Source organism: Lampetra planeri, chromosome 14 (assembly GCF_965212315.1).
Source record: "Lampetra planeri chromosome 14, kcLamPlan1.2.h2, whole genome shotgun sequence".
Classification (NCBI taxonomy): domain Eukaryota; kingdom Metazoa; phylum Chordata; class Hyperoartia; order Petromyzontiformes; family Petromyzontidae; genus Lampetra; species Lampetra planeri.
In genome coordinates this window covers 9852849-9873782 of record NC_136120.1, presented here as the reverse complement: position 1 = coordinate 9873782, position 20934 = coordinate 9852849, and the positions used below count along the sequence as shown (strand labels likewise).

The window sequence follows — 20934 nt, the reverse complement described above, 5'->3', positions numbered from 1 at the left end:
CCGAGCCTGACGCCTGTATATTTGGAGTTTGCATGTTCTCCCCGTGGTCGCGTGGTTTTTTTTCTCCGGCTCCTCTGGTTCTTCCCTCCACATTTAGAATCGCGTTCACCACGCGTTTCAATGATTTGGCTGCTGTAAATTTCCACGTGATAATCCACTTCGTTGAGCTATCATTTGCGGCCAGGTCGCTTCTGCAAAAAAGTGCGACATGGCTTAATGGGCATAACCTGGTAACAAAAAAAATAGTAAAAAAAAAACGTGTTGATGACGGCGCCGAACGTTTGGTGACGGAGCCGAATGTTCGGAGACGGGGCTGAACGTTTGACGACGTGGTTGGGCATTGTCCCCCTCAGCCCTGGCGTGAATTCCACCGTGGAGTTTGTGCTGAGGGTCGCGGACGTGCAGCCGCGGGGCGGCTCACTCTACGGCGGCACGCGCGTGACCGTCACGGGCGACGGCTTCAGCTCCAACGCGACAAGCAACAACGTGACCATCGGTAACGCGCGGCAAGCGCGCCTCCTGCTTCTCGCTGCAAACACACGGACGGCACTTCAGCTGACCGCACACCCCGCGCACACAAGACTCCCTCTCTCGCGGGTTCTCACCTGGTTAAACTAAATAAACTTCAAGCGTGCTTCTTCCCAGATGCAAATGTGAGAGAGCAGAATTGGCTAAATACTCAAATACAAACTCTTTGGTTCTTTCGGTAAAGTCACATAGGTAGAAACATCAAATCAAATACAACCTGGATTCTTTTTTTGGGCGACAAGAGTTCAAATGATAAGCATGAGAGGCCAGAAACCTGTCTCTTGAGCCACATGCTGGTGACAATGCACCGATTTTCCAAGAGTATAAAAATGTCACTTATATAATTACACTTGGGAAAGTAATGTTTTAATTATGACGTGAGTTGTTGTTATTATTATTATTATTGTTTATCGCTATTCCACTGGTTTACTTAGGAGAGCCTGACTAGGCCTCATGACTCTTTCTCAGGAGGGTTCTGCCAAGTCTTTGCAGTCGGGGGGTGATGGTTACGATGTATAATTCCAATTGAGAATTGCCCCAAAAGGGTTTCAGGGCTTTATTAAATGACCTTTTATTTGCAGTAATATTACAATAAAGTTCAACACAATGCAGTGCTGTCAAACACTATGTGCTGTTGTTCATGGTGCCACGGTGGTGAGATGTTCACTTCTTCGTCTGGTATACAGGAGGTTGTGCGTTCGATCCCGACGCCTGCTGTATATTGGGAGTTTGCGTGTCTCTCTCCCTATGGTCGCGTGGATTTTTCTCCGGGACCTCCGGTTCTTTCCTTCACATTAAAAATCAACATGCGTTTAGAGTATTTGGCTGCTGTCCATTTCCACGTGATAAGCCACTTCATTAGACTATCATTTGTGGCCAGGTCGCGCCTCAGTGGGGCTTACTTGGTAAAATAAAAATAGGTTAGTTTTTAGTTTAGTTCATGTTACTCCAAGACGTGCTTTTATTTAGAATGTCCGGTGGGGATTGGTTCATGTTTCTTTGTCGATGTTAATCACAAATGGCATTCACGAACAGCGTGCATTGTTTTTATCTGACAGTTCACCGCAGCGGTGTGATGTTTATTATGCTGTAGGTGATTCTAAGACAGATGCAGACTAGGACACCGATACTAACCACTCGGTGGTGTTCCCCTCCGTGCCCGGCTCTGCCAGGTGGCGTGCCGTGCGTGGTGCTCAGCTCGTCGTGGAGTCGACTCGAGTGCCTCACCCTGGGCACCGCCATCACCCACACCGTCACCAACCGGGGCATCCACCGCAGTGCGTTGCACCACCACTGCCATCACCCACACCATCACCACCACCGCCACCACCACCACCACTGCCACCACCCACACCATCACCATTACCACCACCACCACCCACATCACCACCACCATCACCATCACCACCCACATCGTCACCAACCGGGGCATCCACCGCAGTGCATTGCACCACCACTGTCACTACCCACCCCATCACCCCCACAACTACCACCATCACCGCCATAACCCACACCATCACCATCACCACCACCACCACCCACACCATCATCACCACCACCCACACCATCACCACCACCCACACCATCACCATCACCACCCACACCATCACCATCACCACCCACACCATCACCACCACCACCATCACCACCCACACCATCACCACCACCGCCACCACCCACACCATCACCACCACCGAGAAGACCCTAAGCTTCGTGCGGAGCGACAGACTGGGTAACTTCCACACAGAATTACGCAGCCAATGAAAAGATAATTGCCGCCCGATTTATTTGGAGTGAGACCTCTGCTGTCAAACCGGAGCTGGTCATAAGCACACTGCCCAGGTATGGGAAACTCTCTCCACAACTGCTCCATCACCAATGGGGATCTGAGGGGGTGGAGTGTTTGATGGCACAAAATACCCATGCAGGTGCTTCGTTTCCGTGGGATTGATGATGATAAGACCCCACCTCTTGGTGGCACACTCCAGGTTCAGCAGCATCGCCTCCAACTCCTCCTCTGAGTGAGCAGCAATCACCAGATCATCAGCATACAAAACACGGTTGACCAATAGGGAGCCATTCCTCGACCGCACCCGGACATAGATCAGCCTCCCATTGTATCTGTACCATATGGACATTTCTCCCGTACAGCCATGGAAAGCTTCTCAAACTACGTGCTCAAAGATGATTTAAATAATGTGGGAGCCAGAGAACATCCCTGCCCACACCTCAAGGTGAACAGGGAATGGCTCTGACTATACTATTGGCCACGTAGCTTTACCCGTGGCTGCCCACCATCATGAAGGTCCTTAATCATTGTTAGCAGAGAGTCAGGGACTCTGAAAATATGAAGAAATGCTCACAGCCCTGGCCTGTTGATGTTATCATAGACCTTGACCAGGTAAATAAAGCAGAGATGTAGGTCTTGCTAGAACTCCATACACTTCTGCTGTAGCAGACAGAATATGGCATCCATGCAGGACCGCCCTGGTCTGAAACCACATTGGGGCTCCACAAGCTACTCCTCAGCATACCTGACAAGGTGATGTTGAATAATTCTTGCCAGGACGTTTCCCAGTACACTGAGAAGAGAGATGCCCCATTGCCACCACCACCACCACCACCAACACAAATTCCAACTGGGTGACATGAAAGCCGAGCATAGTCGATGAATCAGAGCGGATTCCTGCTCAATTGAGCATTGAGGTGGTGCTCATCTGTTTACAGCCTTGAGCCATCGGTCCATGCAAGGGGATGAGCAGGAATGACGCTAACGGGGCTGCGTCGCCATCTTATTCTTTTCTACGATGGGTGGGGAGTCGATCAGCAGGGACCGTGTTGTCTCATCGAGGTTGGTGAGCAAGTGGACGGCCGCATGAGCAGCCTCGTGGTAAATACGTGCAACGTTGCCGGCGAGCAATCGAAGGAGGCAACGGCATCCCTCTGCTGCTCACTGAACTGTGCATATCTCTTTCGATTTAAAGCTTTCGTGACTGCAGGGATTCATCTTCTTGGTTCTTTCGGGAAAGTCACGTAGAATGGAAATAATAGAAGACAGACCTGTTCTCCACCTGAGGACGGCTGCTTGCGTTGTGGCCGAAACGTCGTGAGAATTATTTTATTATGTTTTATTTTTATTATTTTATTATTTCCATTCTACGTGACTTTACCGAAAGAACCAAGAAGATGTGCATATCTCACTCAGCTGTGCACGGCTGTCTCAGTCGAGTGGACTGTGAGTGCGCACGCATGCTGTGTGCTGTTACCATGTGGGCCACAGGCCTGGGCGAGGGCTACGAGTGGAGCGCCCCGGTGCTGGACGTGTTCGTGGGGGACACGGTGGTGTGGCGCTGGTCCTCGCCGCCGTTCCTGCAGATCGCCGGCTACCGTGTCTACAGCGTGGCCAACGCCTCGGCCTCGCAGCCCGATGGGACCTTCGCGAGCCCCGTCGCGGCGTCCCTGGCGGGTAATTCGCCGCTCCCTCCCGCTTTCCTGCCATTGTGATGCCGCCTTAAAATATCGTCCCAGCGGAAACTTTGACGATGGCGCTTCCCTGCTGTTCGCGTGGCCGCCGCCCAAAACATTCGGCAAAGATATCGTCCGCACCGTGTGCACGAGTTAGATTTTTTTCCATTTAAAATAAAAATTTATTTAATATTGCACTCTGAGCCTGAATGCACACAAGTCAAGCACAGACTTTGTAGATTCCACACAGTCAAAATGATGAATGTGTGTAAAAGGCATGCCTCAATGAGTAATGCACATTCGTAGTGCAAGAAAATATCAAATTAACTCTAGATTTGAAGCTTTCGTGACTGCAAGGAATCATATTCTTAGGTTTTTTCGGTAAAGTCACGTAGGTAAAACATCAAAATTAATGGAAATAAAATAAAATAATTTTGATGTTTTACCTACGTGACTTTACCGAAAAAACCTAAGAATAAAATATCAAATTAAATAATGCTGGGTCCTCTATTGTAACGCTCCAGGCTTTTTTTGATAATACATCTCTTAGATGGCCCAGAGTTTCCTGTCACCTGATGCACTGTTCCTCATGGGCAGATCTAGATCGACACTTGTTTGGCATGAATTACTATTCTTGGGTTTACACACAGCGCGCATCACCCCCTACTGGCAGACTAAATGCACGTTTTCAGTCGCCTTGTGCCCACGGATGCAGCTGCCACTGGGTGTTTCCTTTGACATATTTGAGATAAGATGCAATGGATATGCTCTGAGATGCTAACGTAGGAGGGTGCCTAATCAGAACTTTTTTTCGTGCTGATGAATGGGAATCGGTGGTCAGCTGTGATTGTGGATGTAACGTCAGTTTCTCGCCTGCATGTCATTTGAATACGTAGCTTGACATGTTGGCCGATTTTACATCATTGCGTTCATTGAGTGGGGTGTAACGTTCCATGCCGAGTCGTTGTACGAATCAAAAGGGGGACACATTACACAAAGTATTTTTTTTACAGGAATATAATTAATTTCAAAGACAGCTTAAGCATGACTAAACGTATTTCAATAAGTGATGCAGTTTCCATCACTGTACCACGTGTCGATATTTTTGTAAAATCTCCAATCACTGAATCAAAAATCAATTACATGCACCCGTCTTTTCTCAACACAGCTTATCGCTTTGTTACATGAGCAGTCGGAGAGCGTTATGGTGTTGAGGTTTTGTTCTGGATGTGGTAGTGGTGGTGGATGGAGTGGCGTGAGGGTATGTTCGTGTGTGTGCGCGTGTGTGTGTGCAGTTAGCACACTGCACTATGAATCCAACGGCCCGAGTTCGATTCCCGCTCATGGCTAACACCATTGCCGATTATCTGAATCGGTCCTGCGCCTCCCCGAGGTCTACTCAACCTCAAATGAGTACCTGGTGTGGTGTATAAACATTACAACTGGGGAGACAAAGGTGGCTGGGCATGGTATTGGCCACCCAACCCCACGTGTGCCGTGCTGGCCTTCATAGGTGCTTTCGAACAGCACTTGCCCCAACAGTCTGTTAAGCCTAAATGGGGGATCTTTGCCTGAGCGTGTGTGTGTGCGTGTGTATTGCCGGCACGCAGGCTCCTTCGCGTACACGTTCTCGCGCGAGGGCCGCTACTTCTACACGAGCGGCGCCGTGAACTCCAAGCAGCTGGAGCTGCGCGGGGCGGTGAGCGTGCGGCGGGCGCCTGCCCGCACCGGGGCGCTGGTCCTCTCGCTGGCCGGGATCCCCGCCCAGAACCGGCCAGGTCAGCGCCCGCTCGGCCCCGCGTGGCCCGGCTCGTCGTCGCGCGCGTTTGGGGGGGGGGGGCCACGTTCTCTCGCTCGCAGTTTGGCTCCGGCTCAGCTCGTGGAGATCCGGAGTGTGGCTGGGACAGTGGCTCAGAGCCGGGGGGGGGGGGGGGGGGTGGAGGGTGAAGTTAACTGTGGCTGTGGGCTGGCTCACTTGAGCCAGGACTAAGTCGTGACTAAGAAGACAGTCCTCAATGAATCCGGTCACCCCCTGCGTGGCCGGCGATGATGCAGGGACGTGACCGAGACAAGTCAGGCACGTGCCCCCTGCTGCATGACAGTAAAAAACTGTGTCACGGCATGAGGACTACACGCTGTCTTAGCTGTGTTGCACGACCTGTGCTGAGTTGGACCAATGGCGCCACTGGGGTTGTCTCACTGGTTGTACGGAATGGAGTTAAAACTCCAAACTTAAAACGAAACGTCGTGATGTTTTTTATTTATTTTACTTTTATTAATTTTAATTTTAGTTTTTTACCTACGTGATTTTACCGAAAAAACCTAAGAATATGAATCCTTGCAGTCACGAAAGCTTCAAATCTAGAATCCACGCTTGAGATTGCGGGATCATGGGATAGTGGGATTGCAGAGCTCCAGCCTGATGGTGGAGGTGAGGAGACTTCGGCATGGCTGCGTGTTACAAATGATAGTTCAATGACACGCTTGTCATCTGCGAGCGTATTTATGTTCGGGTAGATGCGTCGGAATCACCGTGCTGCTGTGAAAAGCTGTCGGCTTGCTCGTCCTCGTGCATGCGTGCGGGCGTCCATTTTGTCCTCAGCATCGGCCTCCCGTGTGTCCCGGAGAGAGGCGCCGTCCCTCTGCGCCGTCAAGAGCAAGGCCGGCGGTGACTGCGGCACCAATTCCCTTGAGCCCGACCCGTCCCTCGCAGGGTTCTCCTTCAGCTACGACGAGTGCTTTTCCCCGACCGTCACCGACATCTCACCCCAGTCGGGGACCATCGACACGCAGCTCCGCATCATGGGCACCGGATTTGCAGCCATGCCCTGCGCCAATGAGGTAATCCGCTCCCACACATCGACAAGCGTCGACGATAAAGTCGAGGCAAAGCGTATCCGTATCGTGAGCGAGCTCCCTAATCACGTTCTTCTGGTGGATATAAGCCGGCGCTGGAAAATACTCGTTCCCATGGCAGAGGGGCCAGTCTCTCCATTTCATAACCAATTTTGACTAATCCTTAAGTGGTACAAATTTTTAGCCAGCCCTGGAGGGATGATTCACTGAATTGACTCCAGTGCGGCAATTTCTAAGCACATGAGCGTGAGCCGCCGGCGTTACTTTCTGCCACACAGGTCACGGTGGGCGGGTTCCCGTGCGAGGTGGACAAGAGCTCCGACAATGAAATCCTGTGTCGAGTGAACCCTCGCGACACCATGGAGGTGGGGACCGCCCTGCCGCTCTCCCTCGTCGTAAACAACCTGGGCAGCGCCGTCGTCAAGACGCGCACCGAGATGGGCCGCCGCTTCGCGCTGCTGCCCCTGCTGCTCTCCGTGAGTCCCGGCGCCGGCTCGCTGGCGGGCCACACGCGCCTCACCCTCGAGGGCTCCGGCTTCGGCGCGACGCCGGGCGACGTACGGGTGCTGGTGGGTGGCCGGCCCTGCGCGGTGGTGTCCGTCAACTACACCCGCGTGGAGTGCGACACGGCACCCTCGTTCGTCGAGCTCGCGGTCGAGGTCGGCCTGACGGTGCGCAGGTGGCCAGCCACCTGCAGAGGAAGATGCAACTTCAGCTACTCGGCCGAGGCTACCCCCACGCTGAGCGCCGTGTCTCCCGTGGAGGTGACGGCTGCGCGCACGCTCCTGACTCTCGATGGAAGTCGCTTCGGCGCCGACCCGAGCGCCATCCGCGTCTTTATCGGCGGCGGCGGCGACTGCGTTCCCGTGAACGTCACGGACACGCAGATCGTGTGCCAGGCGGGCTCCGTGCGGGCCGGCTCCCACCCCGTGGACGTGCAGGTGTGGGGCCGCGGCAGGGCCCGGAGCGCAGTGACAGTCGCCAGCTTGCCTGCGGCCGCCCTGTCTCCCGCGTCGGGCAGCTTGAACGGGGGCACCGCGCTGAACCTCGCGGGGAACGGGTTCGCTCCGGGGAACACCACGGTGTCCATAGGCGGCGCCCCTTGTGAGATTCTGACGTCAACCCCCGAGCGCGTCACGTGCCGCACGCCAGCACGGGCGGCCGGCCTGGCCAGCGTGGTGGTGCGGGCTGCGGGAGTTGCCTTCCCCGTGCTGAAGTTCAACTACTCGGCTGCCAACACGCCTGTCATCACGTCCATCGCCCCAGACACCGGTGTGTTCGTCACGCTGGCCCGTCGTTGTCAGAGTTGTTTCCTGCTCAAATGAGCATCGAGGCGTTGATGCCCATCTCCCATTTACAGCCCTGAGCCTTTGGTGGAAATTACACATTCCTATGACAGGGGTGAATCTGTCCTAAGGATACTGTTAAGCAGTCGTGAGATGCTAATTATTCTCATGAGGCGGTGAATAATTGTTTGTAAGCACTCAGTAGTTGTTTTTAAGCAGAGTCATCAAGTCTGATTGCAATGTGCTCTTTCGAGAGAGAACGCAGGAGTTTACAACCAACAGTGATAGGGACCATTTGGTTTTAATAAAGGAAGCACAGATTCCACCGTACTTCCTTTATATGTTGTGAAGTATGGTCGAGTAACTCCCAGGGCCCACACGGCATGGGGAGGCCCTCGTCCAGCAATGGATTGACAAACGGCCTGTACCTGTACCAGCACCCACTTGTTTACTATGATAATTCAACGTAATCATGCCGACCTTGCAGCAGCAGTAGTCGGTGTAGAAGATTAATGCTCTTTGCCACTCCCGGACAGTTACAGGCATTTGGCCTTGTACACCGTGCGACGGACTTGATGACAAGGGGCTGCTAGGTTATTCAGCCACCTTAACTCAACGGTGACCGATCAGGCACGGCGTTGGCTCCCTCCAATCGCCGATGTTGGAAATGCTGGCGTGGATCTGGCTCGGAGCTTGACTGCATTTTTAAATCCTTTATATTAAGTTCGCTTGCTTGCTTGCGCGCTTACGACCATGCAAATCTTTCGGTCGTTTTTTAACCCACTTCCCGTGATCCAATCGAGCTGACATTTTGCACACAGACTCGTTGTGCGTGACAATTTATTTTCGTGACATTTTTTTTCCATAACTTTACACTTTTTAGGAATTTTGTTTTTATATTTAATTACCAATTGCTTAATGGTGGCAGGCAATCATCTGACCCATAGGTGGCAGCCATCTCAAGCCAGAAGACGAGAGGACTCTAGCCGCCACGCATATAAAGGATTTAAATTGAAAAACTTTGTTTTTACGGTTAATTTTTTCTCAACAAGGAACGGCCGGCACGCTGGTGACCATCGCCGGCGCTGGGTTCGGCTCGGACGCGGGGACCGTAACCGTGCTAATCGGCAGCGCGGCCTGCGCGGTGGAGACCGCCGCCCCGTCCCGGGTGACGTGCCGAGCGGGCGAGCACCCCGGCGGGACCTACGGCGTCTCCCTGCAGCGCTCGCCCAACGGCGCGGCGAGCAGCAGCGCCACCTTCCACTATCGGCAAATCCTGACGGATGTGTCGCCAAGAGAAGGTACGCCAGTCCGCCAAGAGGCACACCCCCCCGCACGCCGCGCGTGTTTTTTGCGCGGCCAAATATGCGGGGGCCCGCGTTGTTATTTCGTTGCTGTAGAAATATTAATAATGACGGCAATGACACGAATTCTGATTTGTTACAGAATGGTCTCCTGTCACCTTTATGACTTTTGCTTTGCTGAAATGATTTGTCTCGTCTCTGTCACGTCTCACCCGAGCTACCGTAACCCTCTCCTCTGAACAAGTCCCAAGTGTCTCTCTGCTCAAGTTACACGGGGATTTGCCACCTATAATCCAGTGGTGACATTTACAAATGTCTATGGGAGAGACCAGTATTTCCATATCTCGGAACAATTGTTGACTTCAAACAAAGTGGTACCTAATTTATCAGTACTGGAGTGATGATGGGTTGGTCAACTTCCACCCAGGAGCTTGACTCGCAATACTCAAATTGTCAGGTGCAAACACCATTCAGCTGTAGTCGATGTTTTTTGGGTGAGATCGCGTAAATATAAATGTGTCGTTAAACCCGCCACCACTCACCACAGCTGATTAGTAAGGTTTATCACGTCAACAAAACGTGCCAATTAGTTAAATTGTAGAATGTGATATTTTTTTTCGTAGATGATCAGTGCTGGGTGATTATCCCACTTTGGGATGTTCAAGATGAGCCTCAACTAAAGTAGCTGACTCAGCTAAGTGAAATGCTGGGTGCACGGATACGATGAGAGTTCATGTGAAGCTGTCACACTATTATTTAACTATTAAACCAGATAAGGCTCACTGAGCTATAAAGCTTTTTTTCAGAAGCGACCTGGCCACAAATTATAGCCCAACGAAGTGCCTTATCGTGTGCAAATTTACAGCAGCAACCAAATACTCTAAACGCGTGACGTTGATTCTAAATGCGGAGTGAAAAACCGGAGGACCCGCAGAAAAACCCACGTGACTATGGGGAGAACATGCTAACTTCAAACTTACAGCAGCAGGCGTTAGGGTCGGCATCGAACCCACGACCTCCTGTATACCAGGCAAGGTAATTAACATCTCACCGCCATGGCGAGAAATACATGAGACGCAGCTATTGTCTGCTGATGATATTGGGGGGAGGGATGGAACTGCCTCCCATGGGCCAGGTCGGTTTTTCATTTGACGTCTGCGTGAGGCTGAGTGGTGTCTCGGTGTGCTCCCGTGTTCTCCCACCGCAACCCACTCAACCGTGCTAGGCAGCTTCGGGGGACAGCAGAACATGAGCGTGAATGGCTCGGGCTACGACGCGGCGACGTCGCGCGTGCTGGTGTGCGGCCGGGAGTGCCCGGTGCAGCGCGAAGTCAGCACCAGCAGCAGCCTCTCCTGTCTCGTCCCGCCCAACGACGGTAGCGGGCGCCGGAGAGGGCCGGATGGCGACGGTCACCTGCGCACGCAGTGACCAGAATCCACCCACCACTCCCACCACCGCCACCACCGCCACCACCACCACCACGCAGAGTGCATCCACCACCACACACGCAGTGACCAGAACCTGTATGCACCACCACCACCACCACCGCCACTGCCACCACCACCGCCACTGCCACCACCACCGCCACCACCACCGCCACCACCACCACGCAGAGTGCACCCACCACCGCACACAGCTGGAACCGCGGAGGTGTCTCGTGTTCACTCGAGCGACGGAATAGCCCCTTGCGCTAAATGCAGCTGGCATGTTATATTCAGGTGTTATTGGCCAATTCATCAGTGTTTCCATGTGAGAAGAAACTGGAGCTCCTGGAGAAAGCACGCGCGTGCGAGGGGAAAACAAACAATTCCATGCAAACGGAACAGGTGGAGGCCACATTTTTTGCTGCGCCATATTCCCCTGCCTGGGGAGTCAGTGTATGGCTCCTTGATGACCACCAACCGTCACTGCCTCCACAGTGCTGGATCACAGCATGCGTAGCCACCACTGCCCAGCTAAATAAAATAAAATAAATGGAGTCCCTCTCATGTGGCTGGCTGGTGCATCTCAGTCAGTCCACCCATGGTACTCGGGTCTATTTCGTGATCTCCTGCCAGCGGGCCTTGGACACTTCACGCGATCTCAAAGTTGCACCTAGCATGGCAAAAGCACCGTCGTGACGTCACCGCAACTTGGTGGCGAACAGCGGTTGTCGTTGTTGTTGGCCAGGCACAGGCGCGGAGGAGTCATGCACCGTACGCGTGGAGACCGGAGCCGATGGAGTCGAGCTGCCGGGTGCCTTCAGCTACCGGCGCCGATTAACCCCCGTGATATCGGGGGTGAGCCCGGGACGGGGTGGCACTGCAGGCGGCACGAGGCTCACCATTGCGGGCGCCCGCTTCAGGTAGCCGCCTGCTGCCACTGCTCGCACCCCTCGGACGCCGTTTGCTGCTGCCTGGGGAGCTGCTGGGCGACGACAGAGACAGATATCTGTTACTGATGTATGTAGCGCCTTAGTCCAAGTCGCTTTACAATGATTATGCAATTGTACATTAGATTATGGTCGGTTGAAATAAAGAGTGGGGTTAATTACAGTGGTGGTATGGTTATGGTGGTAGTTAGGAGGATAAGTAGGAGTGGTTAAGAAGGGGTTGGGGTAAGGGCAGTGATAGGAGTTGGGGTAGTGATAGGGGTAGGGAAAGGGGTAGTGATAGGGGTTTGGATAGGGATAGTGATAGGTGTAGGGGTAGTGATAGGGGTAGTGATAGGAGTTGGCGTAGGGGAAGGGGGGTAGTGATAGGAGTTGGGGTAGTGATAGGGGTAGGGAAAGGGGTTGGGGTAAGGGTAGTGATAGGTGTAGGGGTAGTGACAAGGGTTGGGGTAGGCCTGGTCATACCTCGGGTGCGGAGACAGGGAGTAGCAATAGCATGATGGGCAAGTGAGAGGAGACGGAGGTTGTTTTATGGGAAGAACGGAATGTGATTAGAGTGAAGATGATTGCTTTATGTGGGAGTTTGCTGCCGTGAAGGGGAGCAAGGAGGGGAGAGGGCCGAGAGCATAACGGGACGAGGGAGGCACGGGGAGGGACAGTAGCGACTGGGAGAGTAGAGGATGGGATGGGACCTGCGATGATACGAGAGAAGCAAGATATGGAGGGGCAAGACCATGGAGGGATTTATAGATTAGAGTGAGATGTTTAAACAGACAGCGAAAGTAGACAGGGAGCCAGTGGAGTTGGGAATGAAAAGCTTAGTCCCTTCAAAAACACACACCGACAGAATGTGGCACGTGACCGCAGTACATCACAATGTAGTAATAACAAGTATCATTAAATCTTACGTATTTTCGAATGTGTCTGCTACTCAAAAGCTACTATCTAGATTTGAAGCTTTCGTGACTGCAGGAACCCATACTTGCTGGTTCTTTCGGTAAAGTCACGTAGGTAGAAAATACAATAAAAAATAAATCACGACGTTCCGATTGCAACACAAGCAATCATCATCAGGTGGGAAAACCACAGCAAGACTATTGATATGCCTATTTAGTAACTGCTCATGATCAACTATTTTTATAACATAATCCTCGTCAGGTGCCCACACCCCCCGCCCCATGGTGTGAAGTGAAGTCTCCGAGCACTCTCCACTGTCTCTGTAGCCTCTCTCTCTCTCTGTACTACAAAGCAGAAGGCCGTTGCTCAACAAATCACCGATTTTAAATGGTTCCTTCGAATCCTGCAGAGTTATCGCCGAATGTGCCGTGTGGTGTTTTTTAAAATAATAATAATTGAATTCAGGCCTTTATCAATCCACTGCTGGATGATAGCTCCCCTCCCCTCTCCTGCACCACACCAATTCAATCATAGAGGTCGTTTGACCATATTTCACCGTGCTGGTGAGGGGTGGGTTAGTGAGGGGGGTACGCAGGAGGACCGCTTCAGATATCGCTCGCCACTGATATTCGTCGGGGCTGGGAATTCACGTCGCTGTGTTCTCATTGCAGCGCGTTAAACCTCTGCACTGCTAACAATGAAAACTGTTTATAACGCGCGTATATAACGAATCTAACACATTGTTCCGTTGAGAACTCAGAGGCCTCGTGTATCGTCACCGTCCATGATCAAATTTCGATTTAAAGCTTTCGTGACTGCAGGGATTCATCTTCTTGGTTCTTTCGGTAAAGTCACATAGAATGGAAATAATAAAATAATTCTCACGACGTTTCGGCCACAACGCAAGCAGCCGTCCTCAGGTGAAGACAGACCTGTTCTTCAAGACAGACCTGTTCTTCACCTGAGGACGGCTGCTTGCGTTATCGCCGAAACGTCGTGAGAATTATTTTATGTTTTTTTTTCCATTCTACGTCCATGATCAATTCACTGTGAGAGATGAAGGCCTCCCCAAGCGTCCGGCACATCTGCTGTCCCCGACGGTCTGTGCAGGCAATATGGGCGACGTTTGTCTTTGTGTCACACAGTGCGGTCGGAGAGATCGGTGTGAGTGTCGGTGGCACCGCGTGCATCGTGCAGTCCGTCTCCGACTCGGAGGTCGTGTGCACGACGGAGGCACACTCGCCCTCCCAGCTGGCGACCGTGCGCGTGCACAGCACCTTCGGAGATGCCCTGCCCGTGAGTATTGCGAATGTTGATTTGAAGCTATTCGTGACTGCAGGAATCCATACTCTTTGGTTCTTTCGGTAAAGCCATGTTAACGAGTCAGAGTGCGCTCGATACAGAAAGTTTTGTATGTTTCATTGTGGATAATGTGCTGCTTTAGCGCTTGGTATTTGTCTGTTAGGCTACAACAGCGGTCGGGAACCTATGGCTCGCGAGCCATATATGGCTCTTCCAGTGAAGGCATATGGCTCCCAGACAATTTTGAGTTGGGAAAAAAAAAAATCAGTTTGGAACTGATTTTAAAATACTTGTGATATTGCTTAATAATACTGTGTCATTTTAAAGTAAACAGAAATTAGTTTTGAAGATAAATTTCACGGGTCACGCCTGCACGAAGCTCAACCTCACCACGTATGAACCAGACTACAAGGCCATCAGCAAAACCTCGCAGCACCAGAAGTCGCATTAAAAGTAAGACATATTTAATTTATTAGACGTTAAAAATACTATATGGCTCTCAATGAAATATATTTGGAAATATTTGGCTTTTATGGTTCTCCCAGGCAAAAAGGTTCCCGACCCCTGGGCTATAAGAACCAAAGAGTATGGAGTACCGTGAATGTTCGAGATAACAATGGCGGCGGCGTTGCGTCACGTGGCGTCGTTCACACGCGTTTGAATCTCAAAACGGCAAATGCCGTGAGCCACATTCGGTGAACACAACGCGAACATCATCAAGGGTATGGAGGTGAACATCATGTTAATGAGTCAGGGTGCGCTCGATACAGAAAGTTGTGTATGTTTGATTGTGGATAATGTGCTGCTTTAGCGCTTTGGTGTTTGTCTATTAGGCTACAATATACCCACCCCTCCTGGACATCTGTGAAAAAGAGCTTTGTAGGTCATCGGATTCCTCCAGTATGAATAAATATTCTGATTCTTATATACCACATTGTCGGTTGTAACCCATACCGTTTTGAGATAAGCACCGCTTCTTAGTATGTGTGTGTATTGCGTTACACCGTTTTTCCTGCCCTGTACTTGTGAACCCTTCTGAAAAAAATGTTTCCGTCTTCACGTTATTTTGTTGAAATGTTACTTTTTCTATCCCGGGTCTCTTTTTAGAAAAATAAAATTGTAGTTGAAATGGGCTCATTAAGAAATTTCACGAGTGAATAAACGCTGGTGTGGTGTGAAATCTACCAGATTATAACATCATCCCGTTCAGTCTTGAATGAAAAATGGCGCAGGGTTGTGAGTGTCGGGTGGTGTGCAGTATTTACAACATTCAGAGCCTTTACACTCACAGGTGTCTTCGCTATTCCCAATGCGCAGCCTGTACGTATTTCAAAGGAACCGTTTAGAGCATCTGCAGTAAACAAATATATCAATGTCCTCTCGTGCCTAGCTGGCACTACAACCTTCAGAGTGGCGGCTAGGGTCACCACCTGATCAGGTTCGATCCGGGCAGGAATTGGCATCTGAATGTATTGGTGGGGGAATATGAATGTCACTTTCAAATTTAAATCTTAGACTCTTTTATGAGGACCGGTGTGTTATACTGCACCGGTGGACCGCCAATACGTCCACCTGTTGTTCGGTTGGCAGGATTTGATTGGTGACGAGAGATCCGGTACCGGTATTGCCACGTTGAACTTTGCGACGATAGACTGCAACGCAGCATTGTTGAACAGACCTAGGCCGACTCAGCAAAACGCGTCCCGGTCGGTTCTCGCCCCGACCACGTCCGCGTGCCGTGCGCAGGAGGGCCCGGCGGAGTTCCTCTACGTGGACGTTTGGTCGTCGCGGTTCACGTGGGGCGGCGACTCCCCGCCGGAGGAGGGCTCCTTCGCCGTCATCACGGCCAACCAGACGGTGCTGCTCGACCAGAGTACGCCTGTGCTCAAGATGCTGCTCATACAAGGTGCGTGAGCGGCATAAGGTCGCGCTCGTTACACACAATAGTGCTTGCCATAAATGAACCACAACAGCCTGCTGATCTCGTCAAAGGATGTCAACCATCACGCGAACTCCGGTCATCCTCGCAACAGCAGCTTTTGGCTAGCCATCAAACAAAGATGGTCACTTCATCGCGCGCTTTTAGATGCGCTTCTGCGGCCATCTGGAATGCCCTTCCTTCCGATATTAGGAAGCCACTGGAGCTATGCGCTTTTACATCATCTAGATTGAACACTTATTTCTTTAGAACTGCTTTTTGTGTTAAGTTTGTTGTCCTTCCCCCCGCACCTCCGATTCGCATGGTTGTCTACGTATGGTGCGAAAGAAGTTCAACGTACGAGGTGTTCACGAGGGGGTGGCGGCGGCGGCGTCTGAGCCCATATTCTCTCCTGTACAGTGATGTGGCTTGTCGGTGATCTCCCACTCACTCTTAGTTTAATTAACGAGATTGACGTTTGACCATACCTCACCGAGCTGGTCAGTGAAGGTGGGGGGTGATGCCGAAGAAAAATGGATCTCGCTGGCGCTGCCTAATCGTGCCCACAATGCTTGTCTTTTGCGTGTCGTGGTTGCCTACCCAAGCACCTCAACCCTGCTTAGCTTCTGACATTTGACAAGATTGGGCGCATTCTCGGTGAATTGGTCACATGCATATGATATATGAATTCCCACCACAGCAATGTGTATATATTATCCAGACCCCTGCCACAGGGAGATGGGATTTTCATCAAAGTTTTAAACCAAAAACTAAACTATACATTTTTTTTTATTTTACCAGACAAAGCACAGAAGTGACATGGCCACAAATTATAGCTCAACGAAGTGGCTTATCTCGTGGACATTTATAGCAGCCAAATACTTTAAACGTATGTTTCAAAATGTGGAGGGAAAAACCGGAGGACCCGGAGAGAAAATCCAATTGACCACATGGAAAAGATGCAAACTACAAATATAGAACAGGCGTCAGGGTCAGGATCGCACCCACGACCTCCTGTATACCAGGCAAGGGTTAACATCTCACCACCACGGCGCCAATGGAGATGAACACTTGCCCATTTTCAGTTGAGCATGGAGACACCGACTAAATGCCACCGTAGTATGCATTGTGCACGTATACCTTTGATGTGTGCAGTTTGTGTATCTATTACCACACCGATGCCCTGCCCATGACGCTGTACACCCACGCGTGTGGTTCTGATGGCAGGAGGGCGTCTCGTGTTTGAGGAGAAGGACCTGGAGCTGCAAGCTGAGAACATTCTCATCACAGATGGAGGGACCTTACAGGTACACAAAATGCACTCTCGTTTCTAGCTCCTTGCCAACAAGGAGGCAGTTCACCAGCACTGGTTGAAACAAGCTTGACTCTGCTGATGAGACACTGAATTTCTAAACCGTTTCAAGAGTTTGGTTGCATTTTACTTTTCTCAGTCGGTGTCAGCCGTTGAGGTAGCGAAGGGTTTCTTTTGTCGTTCCTGTTGCTGCTCATAGCCTCCTGTACCGTTCCCGTTCCGCTATAATGTGCACTGATGTCCACTGTACTGAGGGCGGTATTTGCACGTAACATAAAGATGGATTGATTGTGCAATGAATGCACTCCCACAAACGCAATATGACTTATGGGATGTGTAAAAAGTTTATTTTTTATGAGGAACGACAACTATGTGAAGGAGTCATATTTACGGATTATTTATTTTAAGGTTTATTTTCCTCAAATGTATCACATCGGTTTTGCTTTTCACATACAAGGGACTGTCATTCATAAGTTAGAGTAATGAGTTCTCAGAGGCTCAGATCACCAACAATTTCACAGACTAAATTGCTAACTAAATTTTTAATTACACACCATGATACGGTATATTTTAGAAACATAGTGAAGCAGAGCACTGCAGTGCTCGGTCAGACAGAAAAGACGGACGGACAGAATCTTGATTTAGAGTGGAGGAATCAGATGAATTACGAAGCTCGCGAGCGTGCGGGTTGGTGAAGCAGCCCTGTGTTGTTTTATCATTGGATCTCCTTTGCCAGTACCAAAATATAATAATAGGGTTTTTCCCCTTTTGGCGTTCTCTGGTCGAGCACCAATTGGGTCGAGGCTCAAAAGAAAGCCGTCCCTTGGTGTGGACCAATCAGTTTCAAGGACAATGCAAATATTATCATCGTGTGTGTTTTTGTTTGCATTTGACTGCAGGTATTGTGGTTAATGCAGACATGAATCCTCGTAGAAAAAGGTCTCAGTTTTGTTTCCAGAAAAAAGGGGAAAAACCCTATTATTATAGCCCTGTGTTGGTTTCTCCGCTCTTCCAGGTGGGCACCGAGGAGGCCCCGTTCCAGCACAAGGCCATCATCACCCTGCACGGACACATCCGCTCGCCCGAGCTGCCCATGTACGGGGCGAAAACCCTCGGGGTGCGCCACGGCACCCTTGACCTGCACGGTGGGCGCACGCACAGCCGCGTTGATCCCTCGGAGCCCGACTCGCGTAGGCCGGCCCTCGTAAAAGGCACTCGCTAATGACGCTTGCCACGACAGCTCGTAAACTAAACTAGTTTTTTTATTTTACCAGGTAAGGCCCACGGAGCGGTTTTGTAGCAGTTCGCGCGCTATGCTACGAATCCGGCGACCCGAGTTCGATTCCTGCTTGCAGCCGACACCAGTGACGATTATCTGAACTCGTCCTGGGCCTTCCTTAGGTGGACTCAGCCTCAAATGAGTACCTGATGTTGGGTGTAAACATCCCCTCTGGGGAGACAGAGGCGGTCAGGCGTGGTGTTGGCCACCCACTCCCTCATGTACCGTGCCGGCCATCGCAGGTGCTCGCTAACAGCACTCGCCCCAACAGTCTGTTAAGGCTATACAGGGGATCTTTGTCTTTGTTGGGGAGTGCAGGTCGTCCTGTGCCGGTGCCGTGGACGCGCCTGGCCCAGACGGCGGAGGCAGGGAGCACGACGCTGCGTCTGCAGGTGGCGGTCACGTGGGCGCCCGGAGACTCCATCGTCATAGCAACGACCGGCGGCAGGTGACTACTCCAGAGGCTTTCTCCTACACAGGGGAATTCTGATGCAAGACTAATAATGGAGAGTGTATCCCATATTTCGTGTGAAAGAGAAGTGTCGTACTTACCTTTGTGTTTGCTTTTTGACAGCGCCACCACTGGCTCAGACTGTGATAGGAGAAGATTGTGTAAAGGGGAAATATTTAGAGCCAAGCTGGTTTGGGGAACCGAATTAAGCCACAACGTTGGCTTTTACATTTCAATGTATAATACAATTCAATGTGAAAAAGGTGTCTGGATGTGGTTTTACCATGAAGTTTGAGTCAAATAGCAGTGGTAATGTGAAGTGAAATTCCTTTTTGCAAATGATCTATGGATTTGTTGTAAATGGTGTCTCTTGACTGAAAATGTCAGTATATTAACGTTGATCCTCCTGCCCAATATATGGATGTCTGTAAAACCAACATGTGCCCCGTAAGTGATTTAAAATCTACATTTTCATCTCTTCCATTAATGCCACACGACAAAATATTGTTGCCAATATTATCACCGTCATCATCAGCCGTGATCAATCCACTGCTGGAGGAAGGCCTCCGCAGGCCGTCGCCAGCTTACACGGTCTCGCGATGTAGCGATGAACCCGGCACGAGCACGCGAGCCGATGTCATCGCTCCATCTCTCCGCTGCAGTGGATGCGCGTTCCCCTTCGCTCGGCTGCCACTCTGGCATGACTCTCGACCACTAGGCCTTGACCCCACCAGCAAAGTGTCCTGCCCAGGCCCCGCGTACTTTTCTTCACAGGAAAAAAGTTTGGCAATTCTTGATGCCGGTTCTGGCTGCCTTGTGTGTACCGTAGGTTTGAACTTCCTTTGCATCGTATGTAGGTAGCCAACCGTGCACATCGAAGGTGCAGGGGAAGGACAACAAACATAACACACACAAAGCAGTTAAAAAGAAATGGGTTTGCAATTTAGTTTTAACAGTGCATATCTCCAGTGGCTTCCTAACATCGGAAAGAAGAGCTTTAGAGACGGCCGTGGAAGCGAGACAGTGATGTATCTGAAAGCATGCTGCAGCGATGCAGCCTTCCAGCTTGTCTGTCATTTTCCGCGCCTCCGTTCGAAAACTTGCACGCGTTGCAAATTGTAAAGTGTCGTGGGATGCTGTTTGCATGAGTTTCTCCATGTTCGACGCGGTGTGAGAATGACACTTCTAAGCAGGAACTCCTTTCCATCTGGTCTAAACAAAGCTTTAGAACATTCGTGGCACTCGCCTTGTGTATTTGCCACAGGAGATGGCCATGAGAGACACCATGAATGAGCTCATGCAAATGAACCATGTCAAATCGTATCTCCGCTTGCCATCCCCTCTGTGCTCTCATTTGCCAACTCCAGGAGGCTGCTCAGCGTGCGATGACAGCGATGTCTCGCGTAAATAAATGTAAACGATGTGGTTTGAAAACGGTCATTATAACACAATGGTCGCAACAGAAATAATTCCAGGCATGGGGATATAAATTCAGTAGAAGCACATGCAGAGAGTACAATACTGGAATCACTCAGCCACTCAACTGCATGTAAATTAAATTCCAACCACAGCTGAGTTTGAAAAACAGTTAATGATGAGGCTCTGACGAACACTTATGTAAATGTGTTTGGGTTAGACTGTGTCAGTTTTCATGTTTTCCAGCCGCTTAAAGCCGATTTGGTGAATTTAGTCACTTTCCTTCCCTTCTTACACAAATTACATTACATTTCTTGCATGTTTAAATTGTTAAAACGCAGTTCACCTTCTTAGCCTTATTCATGGATTGAGGATTGTCATATAGATTCGGTGAATGTAAATGTTTTTCGAATATTCTTTGTGTTTAAAATGTCTCTATGTAACCCGTAGTCGGCCTTGCAAAAGAGGCAATGATGCCATGCGTCCCAATGAGTTCATCTCCTGGTTAAATGAAGGATATTGAGTCCCGTAGTTAAACGGCTATACGCA

General features: G+C 50.6%; 1 protein-coding gene across 2 annotated transcripts in view; it reads left to right on the top strand.

Moving 5' to 3' along the window:
* PKHD1L1 (PKHD1 like 1) overlaps positions 1–20934 on the top strand; it is a 144704-nt gene that overhangs the window by 58196 nt on the left and 65574 nt on the right. For both annotated transcript variants that reach the window (XM_078600544.1, XM_078600543.1), the window contains exons 33-46: positions 354–496; positions 1701–1805; positions 3809–3994; positions 5604–5771; positions 6596–6834; positions 7128–8121; positions 9188–9436; positions 10665–10814; positions 11609–11783; positions 13853–14003; positions 15756–15915; positions 17155–17234; positions 18255–18384; positions 18837–18966. In XM_078600544.1, coding sequence (XP_078456670.1) covers positions 354–496; positions 1701–1805; positions 3809–3994; positions 5604–5771; positions 6596–6834; positions 7128–8121; positions 9188–9436; positions 10665–10814; positions 11609–11783; positions 13853–14003; positions 15756–15915; positions 17155–17234; positions 18255–18384; positions 18837–18966 — 3060 coding nt within the window. The remainder of the gene's footprint in view (positions 1–353; positions 497–1700; positions 1806–3808; positions 3995–5603; positions 5772–6595; positions 6835–7127; positions 8122–9187; positions 9437–10664; positions 10815–11608; positions 11784–13852; positions 14004–15755; positions 15916–17154; positions 17235–18254; positions 18385–18836; positions 18967–20934) is intronic.